Source organism: Nannospalax galili, unplaced genomic scaffold, assembly GCF_000622305.1.
Source record: "Nannospalax galili isolate Female #2095 unplaced genomic scaffold, S.galili_v1.0 scaffold2927, whole genome shotgun sequence".
NCBI classification, from domain to species: domain Eukaryota; kingdom Metazoa; phylum Chordata; class Mammalia; order Rodentia; family Spalacidae; genus Nannospalax; species Nannospalax galili.
Genome location: NW_008355812.1, coordinates 772,476 through 792,962, shown reverse-complemented (window position 1 = coordinate 792,962; position 20,487 = coordinate 772,476). Strand labels below are relative to the sequence as shown.

General features: G+C 44.4%; 1 protein-coding gene across 1 annotated transcript in view; it reads right to left on the bottom strand.

Annotated features, from left to right (window-relative positions):
* Positions 1-20,487, bottom strand: part of Kiaa0232 (KIAA0232 ortholog) — a 79,307-nt gene that overhangs the window by 23,195 nt on the left and 35,625 nt on the right. Inside the window, 1 exon segment of the mRNA XM_008853804.3 lies at positions 5,903-6,040. Coding sequence (XP_008852026.1) covers positions 5,903-6,040 — 138 coding nt within the window.

Below are 20,487 nucleotides of genomic sequence, written 5' to 3'. Positions count from 1 at the left end.
AATATCTTGCCTTCAGGACCAAGGCAGGAGTAAAAATTGTAAAACCCATAAATCAAATAGCTATTTGCTTTCTGACCCCTGAAAACAGGAGACTCCCCAGGTCCTTCACCATCTGCTCTTTAGAAACGATACGGATGAGGAAGACAGAAGCACACACATGTAGAAGCCATGTCAGGAGGACGGGGTCTAGAGCACAGACTGCACACTGATGGAGTGACGCAGAGAAGCCAGTTCAAGGTTGTGATGAGATCAGCAGCACACAGCTCAACACATAAGGGCCTGGGCTCCATTCCAGCATGGAGGGTGGGTGGCTGGCCGTGTGCAGTGGTGCACAGCTTTCACTCCAGCACTTGGGAGGCAAAGGCAGGGGAATCTCTGTGACCATAATGCCAGAGAGAGTTCCGGGCCAGCCACAACTACACAGTGAGAAAATAAAAAGGTTGTCAATCTGTTGCTGTAAATAATAATAAAAGCAACATGATCAGCTAGGTATGATGCCACACACCTTAACACCAGCGTCAGTGTTGACGCTAGCCTGGTCTACATAATGAGACCCTGTCTCTAAAATAAAACACAAATCCCAAGCAAAAAAACCACAAAGCTTACAAAAAGACAGCTCTGTTTTGTTTCTGTCTTCAGCAGAGCAACATGTGAGCCATTTAACACTGCAACCGAGGCAAGGGCATTGTCATCTACAAAGTTCAGGCTTGAGAACTGTGCCATCAAGTACCAACAATCACAGACACAAATCCCAACGCTTCAAGTAAGTTTACAATTTTGTGTTGGGCTGCAGGTTGGATTTACCTGAAGGCAAGGGACATGAACTCATTAAACATGATGTTTTGTGAGGACAGACAAGTTATTAACTACTGAGCTTCCATCTCAACAGAGAAGAGAATATGTGAACTTGAATTAGTCCTTTAACTTTCCTATTTCATTATAACATCTTGTAAACATGGGGAGATTTTATTTTTAACACACAGGAAACTTCCTGTTTGTTATCCAGCCATTTCTTTTCAGATACTCATGTTCCTTCATAAGAACTAAACTCTCTAACAATGATTCAGGCCAGAGGCTGGAAAGCTCTGGGTAAACTTTTAGATACTGTATTAGTTACTTTTCTGTTGATGTGATAAAACACCATGACCAAGGCAGCTTACAGAAGGAAGAGTTTATTTGAGCTTATAGGTCCAGGGCTAACGTCTATAATGGTGGGGGAGACATGGCAGAACGAGGTGGCTGGAGCAGAAAGCCAAGCAATCACATCTTCAGGCAGGCACAGGAAGCAGAAAGACAGGAAATCTGGCAAGGCTTAAGAACTCTCAAAGCCCACTCCCAGTGACAAGCTTCCTCCAACAAGGCCAGACCTCCTAAGACTTCCTAAAACAGTACCACCAAGTGGAGACAAACTGCCCAAATTCTTGGATCCTATGGGGGACATTCTCATTAAAACCACCACAAATACCTTTTGTCAATACCTCATTGTTCCATTAACAAGAAGGGTCAAATGCGCCAAAGCAGGGCTTAGAGCAGACATTTTTAAATTTAACTTTTATTTATATGTTTTTTTTAAAAGATTTTATTTATTATGATATTTTATGTGTATGAATGTTTTGTCTGCATATACACTACATTCATGTGGAGGCTAGGAGAGGGTGTCGGATCTTCCGGAACTGGAGTTAAGGATGATTGTTAGAAACCGTGTGGATGCTGGAACTGAACCTGGGTCTTCTACAAGAGCAGCCAGTGCTCTTAACTGCTGAGCCATCTCTTCAGGCCTCTCCATCTCTTTTTTTTTTTTTGAGACAGTCTCACTGAAGCTAGGACTCACTGATTTGCATAGATTGGCTAGCTAGCAAGCCCTCAGGATCTGTCTCCACCACACCCCAGTGGCTGGAGCATCAAATTCAGGTCTTCATGTTTATCAACTAAGCCATCTCCCCAGCTCCAATAACTTTAAGAAGCTCCATAAAAGAAAAATATAGTTAATAAAAACAAAACACATGGGACTGGAGAGATAGCTCAGCAGTTAAGAGCACTGGTTGTTCTTGCAGAAGACCCAGGTTAGAATCCCAGCACCCACATAGCTGCTAACAACTGTTCGTAATTCCAGTTCCAGGGGATCTGATGGCCTCTCTCTGATACTACTTCCCTGTCTCCATCTTATCTAGACACCACATATTCATTGTCCTGTAATTATGTTATTATATCTTAATGGACTAGCTTACAAATGTTAGTGGCTTCTGACTGTGAAATTAGTGGAAGCAACTGAAAAGTGGGCTAAGAAGAGCTCTGCGGGGACATCTGCACTGATGGGAAAGCAATGTATCGCTACAGACATTCCCTTCCTGGAGCTCAGGAATTGAGCTAGGTGCAAATATTCACTGTAGCAGTAAAATTACAACATGAAACAAACCTATAATGTCCTATGTAAATTCTTCCTCCTTTCCACTGAAGTCAGAGTCTAAAGAGAGGAGATAGGGCTCAGACAATCCACAAGTCCCCTGCTTTCCCACTCAACCCACACTGCTCTTTTCATCACTGAGGTGAGAATTAGAGAAGTTTCTTTCCAAGTTTTTAACTGGTTCACCAAGAGCCGAGACAAGCAGTTTATAAGGTCTGTAACCTGAAGCACAAACAGCATGTGGCTCTGCAGCAGGGACTGAACATGGAGACTTTCTCTTTATCGTTCCTCATTCCTAAGGATGTATGGAGTACCTGGTATATGTCTGACATATTCATTTCCTCAGCCAATTTCAATTTGCTAAGCTTCAGAAAATCATTATTAGGGGCTGGAGAGATGACTCAGCAGTTGAGAACACTGGCTGCTCTTGCAGAGAACTTGGCTTCGAATTCCAGCACCCACATGGTGGCTAACAACTGTCTATAACTCCAGTTCCAGGAATCTGACACCCTCTTCTGTCCTCGATGGACACTGCACAACACGGCTGCACTTACACACATGTGGGCAATACACTCATCACATAAAATAAAAATAAATAATTTAAAAATCATTAGGAAAAAGCAATGGAATTGTTTTTTAAATGAGAAAGTAGGAGCAAGACAGGACAAGCAGTCCTCCTGGAGTGTGGCAGCTACTCTTCTCACCCCTGTGATCAAATCTCTGACAAGAACAACTGAAGGGAGGAGGGTCTACTTTGGCTCAGAGCTTGAGGATAGAGTCCATCATGGCCAGGAAGCAGGAGAGCAGGAGCACTAGGCAGCTGGTCACACTGTGTCCACAGCCAATAAGCAGAGTGACGAACCCTGGTACCCAGCTCACTTCCTCCTTTTTATCGGCTGGGACCCTAGCCCATACTTAGGGTTGGTCTTCCCACCTCAGTTCAGCTCCTCCGGAAACACCCTCAGACACGTCCAAGTGTTTCTTAGTGGATTCTAAAATCCTGCTAGGTTGACAATCAAGACTGACCACCACACCAAAGTTAACATAAGAATGCCACCTATGACAGCCAGGCAGAAGAGGTGCTCCAAAGCAATAAACAGCAATCCCCGCCACACATGGCTTCTACTCCTACTTCCTGGGCACACAGCATACCAAAGTGAACAAACACTCAGAAGGAGGGCCACACATCACTCTCAGGTTCTTACCTTCTCCTCCGAGTTTCCCGCTTTCCTATTCACTCAGCTTAACGTTAAGTAGCCGGCCAGAGGAATTTCTTAGCAACTTTGATCCAAAACAGAACTAAGGTCCTTTTCCAGGTTTTAGCAGCCTGCTGCATCGCTTCCTCCCAACATGACTCAGCAGTTTCTCTGGCCTTTGTTCAAAGAATTTGCCTGAACTAACCTCCCTACCTCCATTCTAAATTCCTTTTAAAAGTTTCACATTACTCTATCGATCTACTTCTGCATCACAAACAAAACAGCTTTTCTGTAACTGTATGACCACACCATGTTTCTCTGTAGTGTGTCCTGACAGGCAGCTCTGCTGAAAGGGGGCCCCTCACCACACTTCACTCCAGCGAGGGGAGGCGGGGAATATACTTGGCCACGCACAGCCAATCAGAGTCTCTCTCTTGCTGACCAATGTTGGATACTAGAGTTCAGCAGTCACGATGGGCTGGGGCTAGAAGACCATTCTTTCTTGTTATGAGCTGAAGCGGGGACCCAGGATTCACGAAGACAGGAATTGCCACAGGCGGAGAACTAAGGTCAGTGGCTTACCTACTCATGCAATTGCCAGTGCGGGGGCCCTCCTGAGGCCTCTACACTTCCAGCCTGTGGTTTCAGTGAAACAATCCTGTATCCCATTCCTTCATTTATTTTTAAACACACACACATACACACACACACACACACACACACACACAAACGCGCGTGTGCGCACACACGTTATTCTATTTTTCTTAAACTAGGTTAATATTGTTCCTGCTTTTGGCAATGACTTGGTATCCATAATACGGAGCCATGTACTAAGGTTTGAATCTGAAAAGTCCTTCACAGGCTCACCTATGTGAACACTTGGCCCCAGCTCGTGCACTGTTTTGCAAAGTTATGAACCTTTGGAACAAGGGGGACTAGGGAGCAGGCCTTTGAGGTTTACAGCCCAGCAAAGCTTCTAATCTGGCTCACTGCTTCCCCATCCTCCAAAAGTTAACAAGCCATCAAGCCTCAAGTTCCCCTTGCCCCAAAGCTTCCCACCATGCCTTGGCCACCATGATGGACTGTATTCGAAGAAACGATGAACCAAAATAAATCCTTTCTTCCCTTCACAGGCAGGGTGAACTCCACAGGTCAGCAGGTGGAGCAACACAGGCTGTCTTGGCATCAGGCCACAGGACACCTGGGTTCAGGAAGGACATCTGGAGGAAGAAACCCTCTCAATTCAACCTTCCATCGCAGTGGTACTTAAAACTATGTGTCTCAAAACAAAACAATTTTCAGTAGTTACAATTTTAGAGATCACATCTTAAGAGGGGGTGACAGAGTAAGAGTAATACTGTACTTAAACAGATGATCACATTCTAAAGTTGTTTCATTTCAGGATGGGAGAAGACAAGTATTTTATGTGGATTACTTAAAAGAAATTAAAAGCAAAAAGTTAGAATCATAAATGACATTCAGGATGTTAGAACTGCTATCCTACTGTTTCTGTACGTAACACAGAAAGCACCATACATACAGTGTCTAGACAGGAAAACCAAAGACCAAGAGTTGGTTTCATATCTAGTAATAACTGTTAAACTGCTGTGGGACTATTTAATAAAATACAAATAAAAAATAACATACGAGGGGCTGGAGAGATGGCTCAGCAGTTAAAAACACTGGTTGTTCTTGCAGAAGACCTGGGTTTGAATCCCAGCACCCACACGGCAGCTAACAACTGTCTGTAACTCCAGTCCCAGGGGATCAGACAGCTTCTTCTGTCCTCCACGGGGCCTGTACGACATGAGTGCACTTACCTACATGCAGGCAATACACGTGTACACATAAAATAAAAAAAACAAAACAAAACAAAACAAAAAAACACATGAGCCTGGCCTTTAATCCCAGCACTTGGGTGGCAGAAGCAGGCAGGTATCTGCGAGTTCAAGGCCAGCCTACATAGCGAGTTCCACAGGTCAGCTGGGGCTACAGGGAGACCGTCTCAAAAAAAGGCAATAATAATAGTAACACATGAAAAATTTTTTAAGAGACACAAGGCTGGGATATAGCTCAGTAGTAGAACACATACAAGGTCCTGGGTGCAAAACAACTTGTGCATGCACTAATTAGAGCAGTATATGGAAAATGCATTTTACAGGGTGAGATATGAAAAAGCTCATAAAGAAGAGTGGTTATGTTCACCTCCCAGCGGTGAGATGAGAAGTCGATTTCTAGGTTGTTTTTTATCAAGTCACTATATTTATAAACTTCTTAATCATTAGAAATGAAACGCACTTACTTCATCAGAAGCAGATCGAAGACACTGGACAGCAGCCTGTTTTTTCATTTCTTCTAGAGTTAGATCTGAACACTTTTTCTTACTCTTTCCCCACTTCTTGTAAGCTCCTTTCTCCCAGCCCAGGAAGATTTCATTCTCCTGCAATGAGATGACAAGGATGAAATAACCAAGACTGAAGGATGAGTCTGAAGTCCTATGTATGCCTAGTGCATGTGCATTTCCTACCAAAGGCTTGTTTACAAGCAAGTTGAGACACCGCAGAAGACGCTCAGTCAAAGCACATTAGATGACACTTACTTGTTAGTTATCTCCTCAGTCATCTTAATAAACCTGACCACTTATATTTCTAATAAATACTAACTGGTAAATACTAACTGGCAACTTAGAGGCTCCTACATACAAATACAACTTAAAGCCAGGTATGGTGGCACATGCCTTTAATCCCAGCACTCAGGAGGCAGAGGCAGGCGGATCTCTGTGAGTTCAAGGCCAACATGGTCTACATAGTGAATTCCAGGACAGCTGGGGCTCTAGGGAGACCCTGTCTCAAAAAGACCAAAAAAAAAACCAATCAACCAAACTTAAATTTCAATAAAAATTCTAAATTATACAATAAATGTCCTTGCCTATAATTTCTGCTCTTCAATAAATGACTATTTAGATTACTGTAAAATTTTAAAACCAGGGCTGATGAGATGGCTCATCAGTTTGGTTAAGAGCACTGGCTGCTCTTGCAGAGGACCTGGGCTTGAGTCCTAGCACCCATATGGCAGAAAACAACCATCTATAACTCCAGTTCCAGGGGCTACAATGCCCTCTTCTGACCTCCATGGGCACTGTATGACACTGGTGTACTTACACACATTCAGGCAATATACTAACACATATAAAATAAAAATAAAAAATATTTTTAAAAGGTTTTAAATTTAGGAGTTACAAGACTTAGCTTCCACTTCTATAGCTCACAGTCAAGAACAGACACAAAATATTTTGCCAAGATTTTAGTTCCCTCTCCTCTGCTTACACAGGCCATTAGAAAAATCTAAAGAAATGCCAAAAGCAAGAAGGCTGCTCATGACCCTGCCACTCACTGAACAAGAATGGTGTGTGTACTTCTGGTGGTCTCTCCCATGTGCTTTAAGAAGTGCCTATGGCCAGGCGTGGTAGAGCACACCTCTAAACCCAGCACTCAGGAGGCAGAGGTAACCGGAGCTCTTGTGTTTGAGGCCAGCCTGGTCTACATAGTGAGTTCTAGGCCCAGGGTTACATAATAAACAAAACTATGAATTCATTATTCTATCATTTTGGATCTGGCACATATCATACCATTACCTATGTTACAAATTCTTTGGCTAAATTTTCACCACTTTGCTAGTCTGTTTTGCCTGCAAAGCCTTTCATTTGATAAACTGATTAAAACCAGTGGGCAAACAAGATGTAAAAAGAGGCAGAGGCAGCCAGGCGTGGTGGTGCACGCCTTTAATCCCAGCACTTGGGAGGCAGAGGCAGGCCGATTTCTGTGAGTTCAAGGCCACCCTAGTCTACATAGTGAACATAGTGAGTTCCAGGACAGCTGGGGCTATAGGGAGACCTGTCTCAAAAAGACCAAAAAAAAAAAGAGGCAGAGGCAGGAAGATTTCTGTGAGTTCCAGGTCAGCTGGGGCTACGGGGTCTCAAAAAGACCAAAAAAAACCCAAAGAAATAAACCAACAAAACAATGTGATTTGAATGTAATCCTTTGGTGGTGCTGGTAGGGGACAGTTGACTGAAGTTCAAAGTTAGTATTCTGTACCCGTCAAAAATCAACAAGCCTGCCCAGACTTTGTAGCTCACGCCTTTAATCCCAGCACATGGAGGAAATCTCTGTAAGTTCAAGGCCAGTCTGCTCTACATAGAGATTTCCAGGTCGGCTGGGGCTACAGGGAAACCCTGTCTCAAAAAGACAAAAAAGACAAAAAAACAAAAACAAAATCCCAACAAGCCAGTGGTTTAGAGCACTGGCTGCTCTTGCAGAGGACCTGGGTTTGAATCCCAGAACCCATATGACACCTATCAAATGTTCTAGGGGATCTGACACCCTCTTCGACCTCTGAGGGCACTTCACAACACAGGTGTACTTATATACATGCAGGCAATATACTCATACACAAGAAACAAACATTTTCTTCTAAAAAATCCCAACAAACCAGGCACATGGTATAGGTATGTAGTCCCAGCTACTCAGGAGGCTGAGGCAGGAAGATCATTGGAGTCCAGGAGTTCCAGGCCAGCCTGGGTAACATACTAAGATTCTTTGAGACAGGGTCTTTCTATAGCCCCAACTGGCCTGGAACTTGCTACAGGAGACCAGGCTGACCTTGATCTTATAGAGACCTACCTGCCTCTGCTTCCTGAATGCTAGGACTAAACGTGTGCATCACCACACCTGGCTAACAGCAAAATTCTATTGAAAAAAACAAAGGAAGAGAAAAAAAAAAAAAAAACCACGAATGTTCAACTGCTAATGCAGATTTTTTTTTTTCCCTTTTCTAGACAAACAAAATTTTAGCAAAATACATATAAAATGTACCATTTAAGAGCCCAGGTCTAATGGCACATATCTGTAATCTCAGCACACTGGAAGTTGAGGCAGGAGAATCATGAGTTCCAGCCCAGCTGGGGCTATGCAGTGAGACCCTTTCAAAAAGACCTAAATAAATAAATGAATTTTATTATTATTTTTTTAATTTTATGTGCATGAGTGTACTGCCTGCATGTATGTAAGTGCACCCATGAAATGCCCACAGGTTAGAAGAGAGCATCAGATCCCTTGGAACTGGAGTTATGGACAGTTGTGAGCCACCCTGTAGGTGCTGGGAACTGAACCCAGGTCCTCTGCAAGAGCAGCCAGTGCTCATAACCACTAAGCCATCTCTCCAGCCCCTGGGGCCATGTTCAAACTCTGTGTTTAAACCTTGAAGAACTGTCAGGTTATTTTCCAAGGCACCTACTATACAAACCACACCAGCAACTTATGGGGGTGTCAACTTTACATACTCTGGCCAACATGTGCAACTGCCTGCGCTGCTGCTTTAGCTACCCTGGTGGTATGATGACAACTGGTGCTAACACCCTTCCCAGCACTTGGCCACCTGCATATTGGACAAATATGACTCAAGTGCTTTGTTCAATTTAAAATGCTTTGTTTGGGGGGGGGTCTCTTACTGACATATGACTTGCAAATATCCTGCCCTATGCTGTGGGGCTGCCTCTACACTTTTCTTGATCCGGTGAAGTCTCACTATTGACATTTCTTCAGTCTCCCCTGCTTGTTGTGCCAATTCTAAGCAATCACCACCCAATCCAAGTTTTGAAGGTCCTTCTGTGTTTCAGTCCTTATATTCCAGTGCCTGGTTCATTCTGAGTTAACTTTTCAATACGGCAATAAGGTAGGAGGTAGGCATGAAACTTTGTTTATATATATAAAAATATAAATATTGCAGGGCTGGAGAGATGGCTCAGCAGTTAAGACCACTGACTGCTCTTGCAAAGGACAGGGTTTGATTCCCAGCACCCACATGGCGGCTACGAACCATCCTTAACTCCAGTTCCAGGGGAATCCGAAGCCTTCTTCTGACCTCTGCAGCACTGCATGACATGGGTGCACTTACATACATGCAGGCAATACACTCACACACATAAAAATAATAAAATATTTTAAGATACATATATAGCTAAACTTTTTTTGCTAAATTTATTCCTAATTTTTTATTGTTTGACACTATTGTAAATGGAACCATCTTCATTTCATTCCTAGGATTTCCCTTCCTGTTTTGTACAACACGTGCTAGGCAAATTCTCTCCCCTGAACTGCATCCCTAGCCCAGGGTGTCCCTTAGAGGACAGTTTCTGTCTTCTACAGACTGCACTGCTGTGACTAGAGACAGTCTTATTTCTTCCATTCCAATCAGGATGTAATTCCTTTTACTGTCCTATTAATGGTCACAAGATTCTATGCATTTTATCTTAGAAAATGTCATCACACGGATACTATCAAATTCTGATACTAATTGGCAAGCCTGAGTTTAATGATGTAGAAGGCATTTATGAAAGTCTTCTTGACACCTGCCTCTTAATGTAAGAGCATTATCATATAAGCATGTAAAGGAGTCTGATGTTATTTATGATTCAAACAGTTGTTACAACTTTATTGCATTATAAATTTTGCATGCAAAGAGCTGTTTCTCTGTGCAAATTTTATGCTGAATTCATTGAAAAATATTGTCAAACCAGTAACAACAGCTATATACAAAACACCTACTGTAGCCGGGTGTGGTGGCACACACCTTTAATCCCAGCACTCGGGAGGCAGAGTCAGGCGAATCTCTGTGAATTCAAGGCCAGCGTGGTCTACATAGTGAATTCAAGGCCAGCTGGGGCTACAGGGAGACCCTGTCTCAAAAAGACCAAAAAAAAAAAAAAAAAAAACACCCCACACACCATGGACTGAAACCTCTCAAACTGTGAGCCTAAATAATCTCTTTCAGGTTTTTCCTCAGGTTTTTGTCACAGCAACAGAAGGCTGACTGATATGTAATTATCTTTTTGGTCTTCTATAATACACTGGTTCATAAACATAAATTAATAGGCATGTGCCTTGCAAGTAGTTACTCAAAAAAACTGAGTAAAATCAAGCATGTTTTTGAAAGTCCTACTGTGTAATGCACACAATGATCAAGTAGCAGAGGAGGCAAAGGCCCCCCGTGACAGTCTACTTATTACCAGGTGCTTTTCTAAGCACTGTGAGGTAATGTAAGGTTAGTGTTTTGATTGACTTCCTTATGCTGTAGTCTATCAAAAAGGAGATTGGGGGGCTGGAGAGAAGGCTCAGTGGTTAAGAACACTTTGTTCTTGCAGAAGACACAGGTTTGAATTCCAGCACCCACATGGCAGCTAACAACTGTCCATAACTCCAGTTCCAGGGGATCCGAGGGCCTCTTCTGACCTCCTCGGGCATTGCACGACACTGGTGCACTTACTACATGCAGGCATAACACTCATACACATAAAATAAAAATTAAAAAAAAAAAAAGATTGGGAATTGCAGGAAGAGAAAGAACACAATATTCTAATATTCTGGTGACTATGTCTGCTGCATGCACCCACCCGTCTCCCACATCTCTCCTGTTAACAGCCTCCTGAAGAACAGAAGCCCAGTGCATCTGAGCAAGACCAATGCTAACCCCCAACACACACACTTCCACACACTTCAGTCCCTAACAGCTGAGTGCAAAGCAGCAAGGCTCATTTTCTGGGCCTCAAGGTTCTGCTCAGAGACATGAGACCAGTCAGAAATCAGCACTTCAGGGTTTGGGGCAGCATGAGAATATGATGCCAGGAACACCCCCTCTGTCACCAGTCCCTACCCCGTAAGGCACTAGTGCAAAACCAAGTTGAAAGAAGAAGGTAGCAAGAGGGGCAGAACAGAAGCCCCCGTGGCACTGTGGCTCCAACACACCAAGTCGGTCCAGCCCTGCTTCTGGATCAGCTACTACGTCAGGCTTTTCCTCTCAAGGCTGTTTAGATCAAACTTTTTAGTTGCTTGTGAAAGTGTGCCATTAAAACATAAGCCAGGCTTAAGGAAAGATGTCTGATAACTCCACTAACATTTTGGCCTCATCTCAGCTTAAAGAAACTGCTACTTGCCTCTAGAGGACACGGGGAGCTCCAACCAACAAACCATCCACTTCTGCCTCACAGTCTCCCACCAATAAATGTCTCCTCACCGGCCTTCCTGAATTTGGCAGCCCAAGTCTGCAACCTCACTACCATGCCGCTCTGTGCAAGACAAGTAAAGAGCCTGCCTCCTCTTCTCCAGGGCTGAACTACAACACAGAACACAGCAGGCTCTTCGGCATCTTTTCCTGCTTGCCTCTCGGCTCACAGCTCAATCTCTCCCTCGCCACCATCCTGGGCCCACCTGTGGGCACCTGCACTTCCTGTCCCCACACTCTGCCCAACCCGGGATTTTACTGATCCACAAACTGTCAAGTGCCTCTTAGAGACCCATCTTTAGTTGTCTCTGGGCTCAATACTTTGCCAGCTACGTAGAGGGGTGTACTGGGCTATCAAGTTTGAGTAAAAGTAGAAATTGGATCTTTAGCTGGGCGTGGTAGCATACGCCTTTAATCCCAGCACTCAGGAGGCAGAGGCAGGCGGATCTCTGTGAGTTCAAGGCCAGCCTGGTCTACATAGTGCGTTCCATGACAGCTGGGGCTACAGGGAGACTCTGTTTCAAAAAAGACCAAAAAAAAAAAAGAAATTGAATCTTTAAAATGTAGTCAAAACTTTTTTGTTTCATGAAAAGATTTCCTACCAAATATGTAAATGAAGGAGCTGGAGACGTGGTTCGGTGGGTAGTGTTTGCCTTGCATTCAGGAAACCACAGGTTCGATCCCCAGCACATAAACTGGACACGTGGAAGCACACAGCTGCATTCTCGGCACTTGTGAGATGGAGGCAGGAGAATCAGGTCAAGGCCATCCTTAGTTACACAGTGAATTCAAAGTTAGCCTGGGGTACACGAGACCTTGTCTGAAAATGTCAATATGGTGTCCAGGGCAGTGCGGACTTGAGGTGAGCCATGACCGTCAGTACTGATGCTGCCTGGCCTCACACTTGTACTCCTTATACATAAAAACTCAATTTCCCTAAAAGAGCTCACAAAATGACCACCGCTGAAGAGTAGCAGCTTTCAATCTAACCAATCTTCACAGGAATCAAAGCTGATTGGATTATTCAAAGTCAGTCCTAGCAGTCTGAGGGCAAGACAAATATGGCAGCCCCCAGAATTGATCCTTAGTCTAAAGATAGACCTTTTCAAGAGGTAAACTGTGTGTCACAGGCAGCAATCACATCCAGAAACGTCACAGTGACCAAGTCTGGTAAGCCCATAAAATACATGGCAAGGCCAAATATTTCCTATTAAGACTGTCCTGGAAGATGCTGACAATGCAGTGCGGCAGCTCACTGCTGCGTCTCACAATGCGCCTCCTACCTGGGAAGAGAGGGAGATCGCTACCTGCCCCCTCGACAGCAGTCACCACAGCAGAGGGCATCAGTGCTCCAGAGCGTTCACTGTGTTGTACCTATGGCAGCTTGATAAACAAGGCCAAAGAACGAACCTCTGATCCTCAGTCATGTCATGAGGCACAGGAGGTATGCACCTTAAAAGAGACAGGCAGAAATGCCAACTCAAGAAAGCTAGAAAGTGAAAGAGGGGGAGTTGGAATCTAGGTCCCAAGACACCCCAGCCCATGTTCTTAACTATGTGACACTGAGAGTAAACGGGGTGGGGGGGGAGTCCTCAAAAGTGGAAAAAGAAAAAGAGGATATGATATGATCTGACAGTTGATTGGAATGAAATTCAAGGTTCTATTATTATTTACTGTCATTATTATTATTTTGGTTGACACAGAATCTCATGTAGGGCAGGTTGGTCTGGAACTTGCTATGTAGCAGAGAATCACCTTGAACTACTGACCTTCCTGCTTCTACCTCCCAAGTACTGGGATTGCAGGCATTCTGGGGACTGAACTGAGAGCCTCATGCATGTTAGCAAGCATCGACCAGCTGAGCCACAACCCCAGCCTATTAAGGTTCTATGAGAAGAACCTGGTTATAGCCAATGGTTCTCTAACTCCTCCCCAACTTCCAGCTCAACTCTTCAAGAATGATCCCATGTACACTCTTTTTTAAAAATTTTTATTATTTTTATTTTGTTTATTAGCATATTGCCTGCATGTATGTTAAGTGCACCCATGTCGTGCAATGCCTACGGAGGCATTGGATCCTGCAACTGTAACTATGGATGTTAGCCGCCATGCAGATGCTGGGAATTGAGCCAGGGTCCTCTACAAGAGCAGCCAGCGTTCTTAACCACTGAGTCATCTCTCCAGCCCCTGTGTGCATTCTATGCTAGACCCACCAGCAGAGCAGCTTATCACTTATCAGAGTCAGTATGAACACTGCCACGTACACATTTTGGGAAATTTCCAGAGCTGGAGAAATTTCTAGAAGACACACCTGGCTTCCTTCTTTGGGTTGTCATATGCTGATCTGAGAAGCTTTAAGGATTAGGAAAATTAAGGAAAGAGTAAGGAAAGCTTGTCATGTAGAAGGCATCGGATGTCTGCCAAGTGAAGACTTGCTGAGGAAACAGTCCAGACGCTCCTCATCTCATACAGGTCGAACCCTGAAAACCCATCAGAGTTTGAAAGCACTCTAAGTGTAATGTGCACTGAGTACACTACCCTAAACACACTGAGCCTCCTAGTGGGCTGCACTCACTTCTACCATACTCCCCTCCCTATTCACAAGCCATAGGCCTGAGAAAGAAGCAGTTGCCTATTTCATACAGATCCCAGAAGCAGATGTCCCAAGGACCAGAAACCATGGCGGATAAGGTTCCAAAACTTCATACTGTATATTCAGCAAGGGAGACTTACAAATTAATAAAATAATAAAACGATCAGCCACAAGCAGTCATATAACTTTAGGTAGTAACAGTGTTGTAAACAGAACCCAAAATGTGATGAATTTTAAGTATGGCGAGTCAGGTTAAGATTGAGGCTAAAACAAAGCAGTGAACAGCCTCTTCAGGCAAGGGCCATGGCTGGGATGGGCCTCAATACGGGATGCTTGCCTAGCATGCAGGAGGCCCTGAGTTTAATCCTTAGCATTATGGGGAGGGGGGGAACGGTGGTAGAACAGCTGTCCTGCCCGGATTAACTAAAAAAGTGAGATAAAAGACAAACCCAAACCAAACCTACACCCCTGCTTAAAGTGTCAAGAGATCTGGAGGCGCCTGCCTTAACAGGCCAGGCAGAGGCAGGTTCAACACAGGGGCTGACGTGGAAGCTGCTTCCTCCCCAGGGAAATGTGCCACCTAGGCCTAGGACAAGAGAAGAAAGTGGCCCTGTAAAATCACAAAGGAAGCAAGGAGCTGGAGTCATCTCAGGCCAGAGAAAAAGCTAGAGGGAGAAGGAGGGGTGAGCGAAACGAGGAATTCTGAGCTGAGGAGGCTTCAGAGTTGCCAGGAATGTCTATTTTTTTGGGGGGTGTAGTTACATAGACTTGATCTTTAAACAAATTTGCCAAGTTGTACATTTTTCTGTACGTATTTACCAAGATATACCTTAATACAAAGTTTAAGCAAATGAAATCAATTATTCTTGGAAGGCATTCACAACCGTTCCTTATCTGGAATAGTTCTGAGAGGCCTGGGATCTGAGAAAAAGCCTCAACAGCCCAGGAACAGCCAAAGCTACGCTAGACAGGAGACATCATGAAAGAACAGGCTGGAGGAAGCCTGCGAGGGTTAGACTTCCAGAAGACAGAGCAGGTAACGCTAGCATTTTACTGGTGTTAAAATACAGTAGAAACAGAATATATCCAAATATTTAGGAAGAACTCATACAAAGAAAGCACTGCTTCACAGGACAAAAGGAAAGAGGGTTCTCTCTCATGGGTCAGCACTCTAATCAATCAATCATCCTCTCCAGGTCCTAGGCCCTGTTGATCCAAGTGCATGCAGCCCTACCACCAACACCTTCTAATCCAAAGAAGCCAGGTCAGGGCAGCCCCATGACCAGACTGACCCACGAAGAAGCCTGCTCACTGTGTGGACACATGCAGAAAAGGGTATGAGTCTTCACCAGCACTGGATGGAGGACTCATTCTTGATAATGAAAGCAGTGGAGAAGGCAAGCTCAAGGCTGGAATGGGCAGTCAAGGCCAGTCAAGGCCCTGGATAAGGCTCCACTGAGGCTAGCCCTCGGTGTTAAATGAAGTGTGCCAAAATTTATCAACTGTGTGTTCTTGTACCTGAATATTTCCTCCTACAGAACGGGGTAACATCGGATAGCTGAGGACTGAGCTATGGGGAATGGAGGACGGGTGCTCACAATAGCAGCTGCATCACATCACGTGACAGGCCTTGTTTGTTTTACCACTACTTGTGCATCAACCACACTGGCCTGGGTTTTCTCTCATAATCATAGATTCCTGGTAGGAGTACAAAGAATTCACCATGCTAAAATCATTGAACTGTGTGAAGACAGTTTTAATTTAATTAGCTAAAAAGGGAAATTAGGATGACTGGGACTGTAAAGCATGTACCACACTCCTCAAACACCCCTCCTCATCAGTGCTGGATCAAGGAGAAGCCTGCCGACTATCAGCTGGCATGGTCTTCAGGAAGGAATGCTCCCTCCTACTTTTTACTCTTTATCTCTTAGTCATTTTTCAAGCAACACCATAAAATGTTCTGAATTATGTAACATGAACTCACTCTAAGACACATAGGCTCTAGGGCTGGCAGGATGGCTCAGAGGGTAAAGACACCTGAGTTGGATCCCTGGAACTCACATGGTGGAAGAAGAGAAGTGATTCCCACAGACTGTCCTCTGACCTCCACGCTTGCTCCGCGGCACATACATGCTCCCCTCCTCAATTAACAAATGCGAAAAACATTCTCTAAAAAGATTTACAGGAGACCTTTCCAGATTGCCTGAGAGTGCCTGAACCTGTCCTTGGTGTGGTGCTAAGAGATGGAAGCAACCTAAATGTCCCTCAACTGACACGGATAACGAAAACATGATGCATTTATATAATCAGAGTTCTACTCAGCAGTCAAGAAAGATGAAATCATGAAATTTGCAGGTAAATGGATGGAACTAGAAATTGTTATACTATGTGAAGTAACACAGACTCAGAAAAACAAACGACATATGTTCTCCCTCATTTGCGGATCCTAGCACCCTTATATGTGAGTATGTATCATGATGTAACTGCAGGAACCAGGAAAATGGAAAGGAACCAGGGCAGTAAAGGAAAAGAAGGAATCTGAGAGAGAACAACGGTAGGAGACGGATGTCACTAAGAGAGAAGTGGGTAAAAAGAGGGTATTTAAATGGGAGAGGGAGAAGGAGGGCTGTACAAGGAACTATGGGAATAAAGGGTAAGAAGGAGCTCAAGAGAGGTGGGACCAGAGCAGACAGAAATTATCAAGGAAGAAATGGGGAAAATAGAGATACTTTAAAGGGGGAGAGAGTAGAGGAAGGGTTAGACAGAGACAGAGAGAGGAGAGATAAATAATGTCTACCTAGTATTAAAAAACCAGAGGGACTCAAGAGGCACTGCTAACTACTAGGATCTGATAGTCTAACCATGTTCAAGAATAAGATCGGTCCCAGAACTCAGGAGTGCCTTTGTTTTACTCAAGACTGCGAAGGTGATGGACTGAATACAGCAGATATGGCTAACAGCTGAAGCAATGGCTATAAACCTGTCAGCTGGAATTCAGCATCAGACTGACTCAAGGCCTGAGAAGTAAGGAGAGGGATGAGGAAACGCCCAGGAATGGAGTTATCTGACCCTGCCCAATGGGTAGGCCACCCTGAGCTCATGTGAACCAGGTCAGGCGAGGCCGGCTTGCTTACCTGGAGCAGGTCTGCTAGCCTGACTGGTGACCGGAGCTATAAGTTACAGAAGGTGAGAAGCAGCCCTTACACGTTCTTATGCCTACAGGAAGACGTGTCCCTAGGCCCCACACCCAGGTCTCTGGAACACAGTACACACATCTTCCCCTCAAGTCACACATCTGCTCTGCCACCTTCACAGGGGACCTAACTGCAAGAAAATGGGACTGAGAAGTCATCTCTCACTAAAACAGGAATCAGGGGCTAGGGAGACGGCTCAGTGGTTAAGAGCACTTGCTGCTCTTACAAAGGACTCCAGTTTGGGTCCTGCCACCCACACCCACACCCACATCAGGCAGCTCACAATAGCCTATAACTCCAGTTCCAGGGGATCTGACACCCTCCCTGTTCTGGCATCCAAGGGCACATGCACATACATATACACATACACATATAAATAACAAAATAAAAACAAATCTTAGCTGGGCATGGTGGTGGATGCCTTTAATCCCAGCACTAAAGTTCAAGGCCAGCCTGGTCTACATAGTGAGTTACAGGACAGATGGGGCTACAGGGAAACCCTGTCTCAAAAATACCAAAAAACAAAACAAAACCAAAAACAAATCTTAATTTAAAAACAAAAAATCATTCAAGGCCAACCTGTTTTACACAGTGAGTTCCAGGCCAGCTAGGGCTACAGGGAGATCCCATCTCAAAAAGACAAAAACAACAAGAAAAAAAGAAACAATGTTTTATTTGACCTTCCTTGGCATAAGACAGGGTACCCTCTGCCTTACTCCAGGGCTAAGTAGGAAAAGTTTTTTTGGTGGGGTCTTTTTGAGACAGGGTCTCTCTGTAGCCCCAGCTGTCCTGGAACTCACTCTGTAGACCAGGCTGGCCTTGAACTCACAGAGATCCTTCTGCCTCTGCCTCCCCAGTGCTGGGATTAAAGGCGTGTACCACCATGCCCAGCTCAGGAAAAGTATTTCAGGGGCTGAGGGGGTGCTCGGTGTTTAAATAAAGTGCTTGCTGCACAAGCTTGAGGACCAGAGTTTGGATTCCCAACCCAGCTCATGTATAATCCTAGCACTGGGGAGGCAGAGACAGGGGCAAGCTGGCCAGCTCAACTAGCTGGAAATGGGTTCAGCGAGACCCTGCTTTGATGAAGTGAAGCATGATCGACAGAGATACCCGACATCAACTTCAGGCCTCCACATTCACACACACACAAACACAGATACACACATATACACACACACACCAAAGAAAGGATTTTAGGGCCTTCTACTTTCCCAAGGAGCCTCCATGTAACTCCAGACATAGTTTGCTTTCCCCAGCTTTTATCTGTTGTATCTGTAAGCAACAAGCCAGAACCTGGAGGAGGGTCAATTCAAGTGGAGACACTGATGCTTCCCTGATCACTGACCCCAACCTGCTGCAGCTCGTGACAAAACCAGAGAAGACTTGACCAAATTTACAGAGATGCTCAACTACACGCTCTTGTGACTGCACCTTGCTGCACCCTCTTTGTCCCACATCACATCCATACCTTGACCTAGTAAATGTACTGCTATTGATGAGAAAGTCTACACTGAGACTGCTGACAACTCTAAAAAATGAGAAGCTGAGGTGTTCCTGAAAAAGCCCGTTCTTTATGAATACATGTTTACAATTGAAGTACACTTATGAGAAACATCTTCCTCATTTCTGGAAAGGCGCATTCTTCCATGTCTGTAGACCTAACACTGTACTTGCCTCTAAAGAGTCTATTTTACATTTATCAGAAAGACAGCAGTAAATTATAAAACTGACCCCCAGGTAACACATCTGCTGACTATGAGGTTTTCAATCCCCTCAAAACTTTACTTGAGCTGGGTATGGTGGCACATTTTTGTAATACCAAACACTTAGAAGACCGAGGCAGAAATACTGCTTCAGGTTCAAGGCCAGCCTAGGACATTCAAAGTGAAAACAAAATATAAAACATACACACACAAAACTGTAACCTCACTTGACCTACTCCCAGCCAGGGTAGGAAGCAGATGTGCCCAGCTCTAGGCCAGCCCCAGCTGTGAGAAACAGGCTCAGGGCAAATGCTGTTATCTTATTTATGGGACTCAGGCCAGTCTTGTTGATAAGTTACTCTTGCTCCCAATGTTGTAACAATGGTTTAAAACAACAAAAACTGCCCACAAAATATCCCATTTCTTTCCACCAAGAGTTTTTAAATTTTGGGGCTGGGACCGCCTCCATCAGGGTAACTGCTTGGAGCTCAGCAGCGCACCAGACAGTGCGGGATTCTGGCCTCCCGCTGGCCTCCAACTACCAGGGGGCCTGAGAACCCAGGGGACAGCCTGACAGCCTTACAGTCCCCAGATCCTGCCTGCACATAGTGGTAAGCTTTCCCTAATTGTGCCATACCATGCCTCTACCTGGGATTTTGTGAGGTCCCTCCCAAGGCCCCAAGGGCAGATCTGGCTTTGGTAGGCTAAGGCTGAGATCCTAGCGGATAGCCTGAGAGGGTGGGTCCGGACCTCCATCAGGGTAGCAGCTCAGAGCTCAAAACTGGACAAAGCCCTAGTCACTACTCGAACTCCTAGTGATTGAACATCACACTCCTAAACAATGAATGGGTAAAAGGAGAAATTAAAGAAATAAAAGAATTCCTGAAATTCAACCAATAAAAGAATTCCTGGAATTCAACAAATAAAAGAATTCCTGGAATTCAACAAATAAAAGAATTCCTGGAATTCAACGAAATAAAAGAATTCCTGGAATTCAACAAAAAGGACAATATAACACAACACAACCCTCTTGGACACATTAAAACCAGTCCTAAGAGGTAGGTTTATAGCTCTAAATGCCTATATTAAAAAATTGGAAACAGTCCAAATAAATGACCTACCACTGCAACTCAAGGCACTGGAAAGGCAAGAAAAATGAAACCCAAACCCAGCAGAAGAGAATAAATAACAAAAATCAGAGCAGAAATTAATGAAATAGAAACAAAACAATACAAAGAATCAATGAATCTAAGAGCTGGTTCTTTGAAAAGCTACATAAGAAAGACAGACCCTTAGCCCAGTTAACCAAAAGAAGGAAAGAGCAAACCCAAGTCAACAAAGA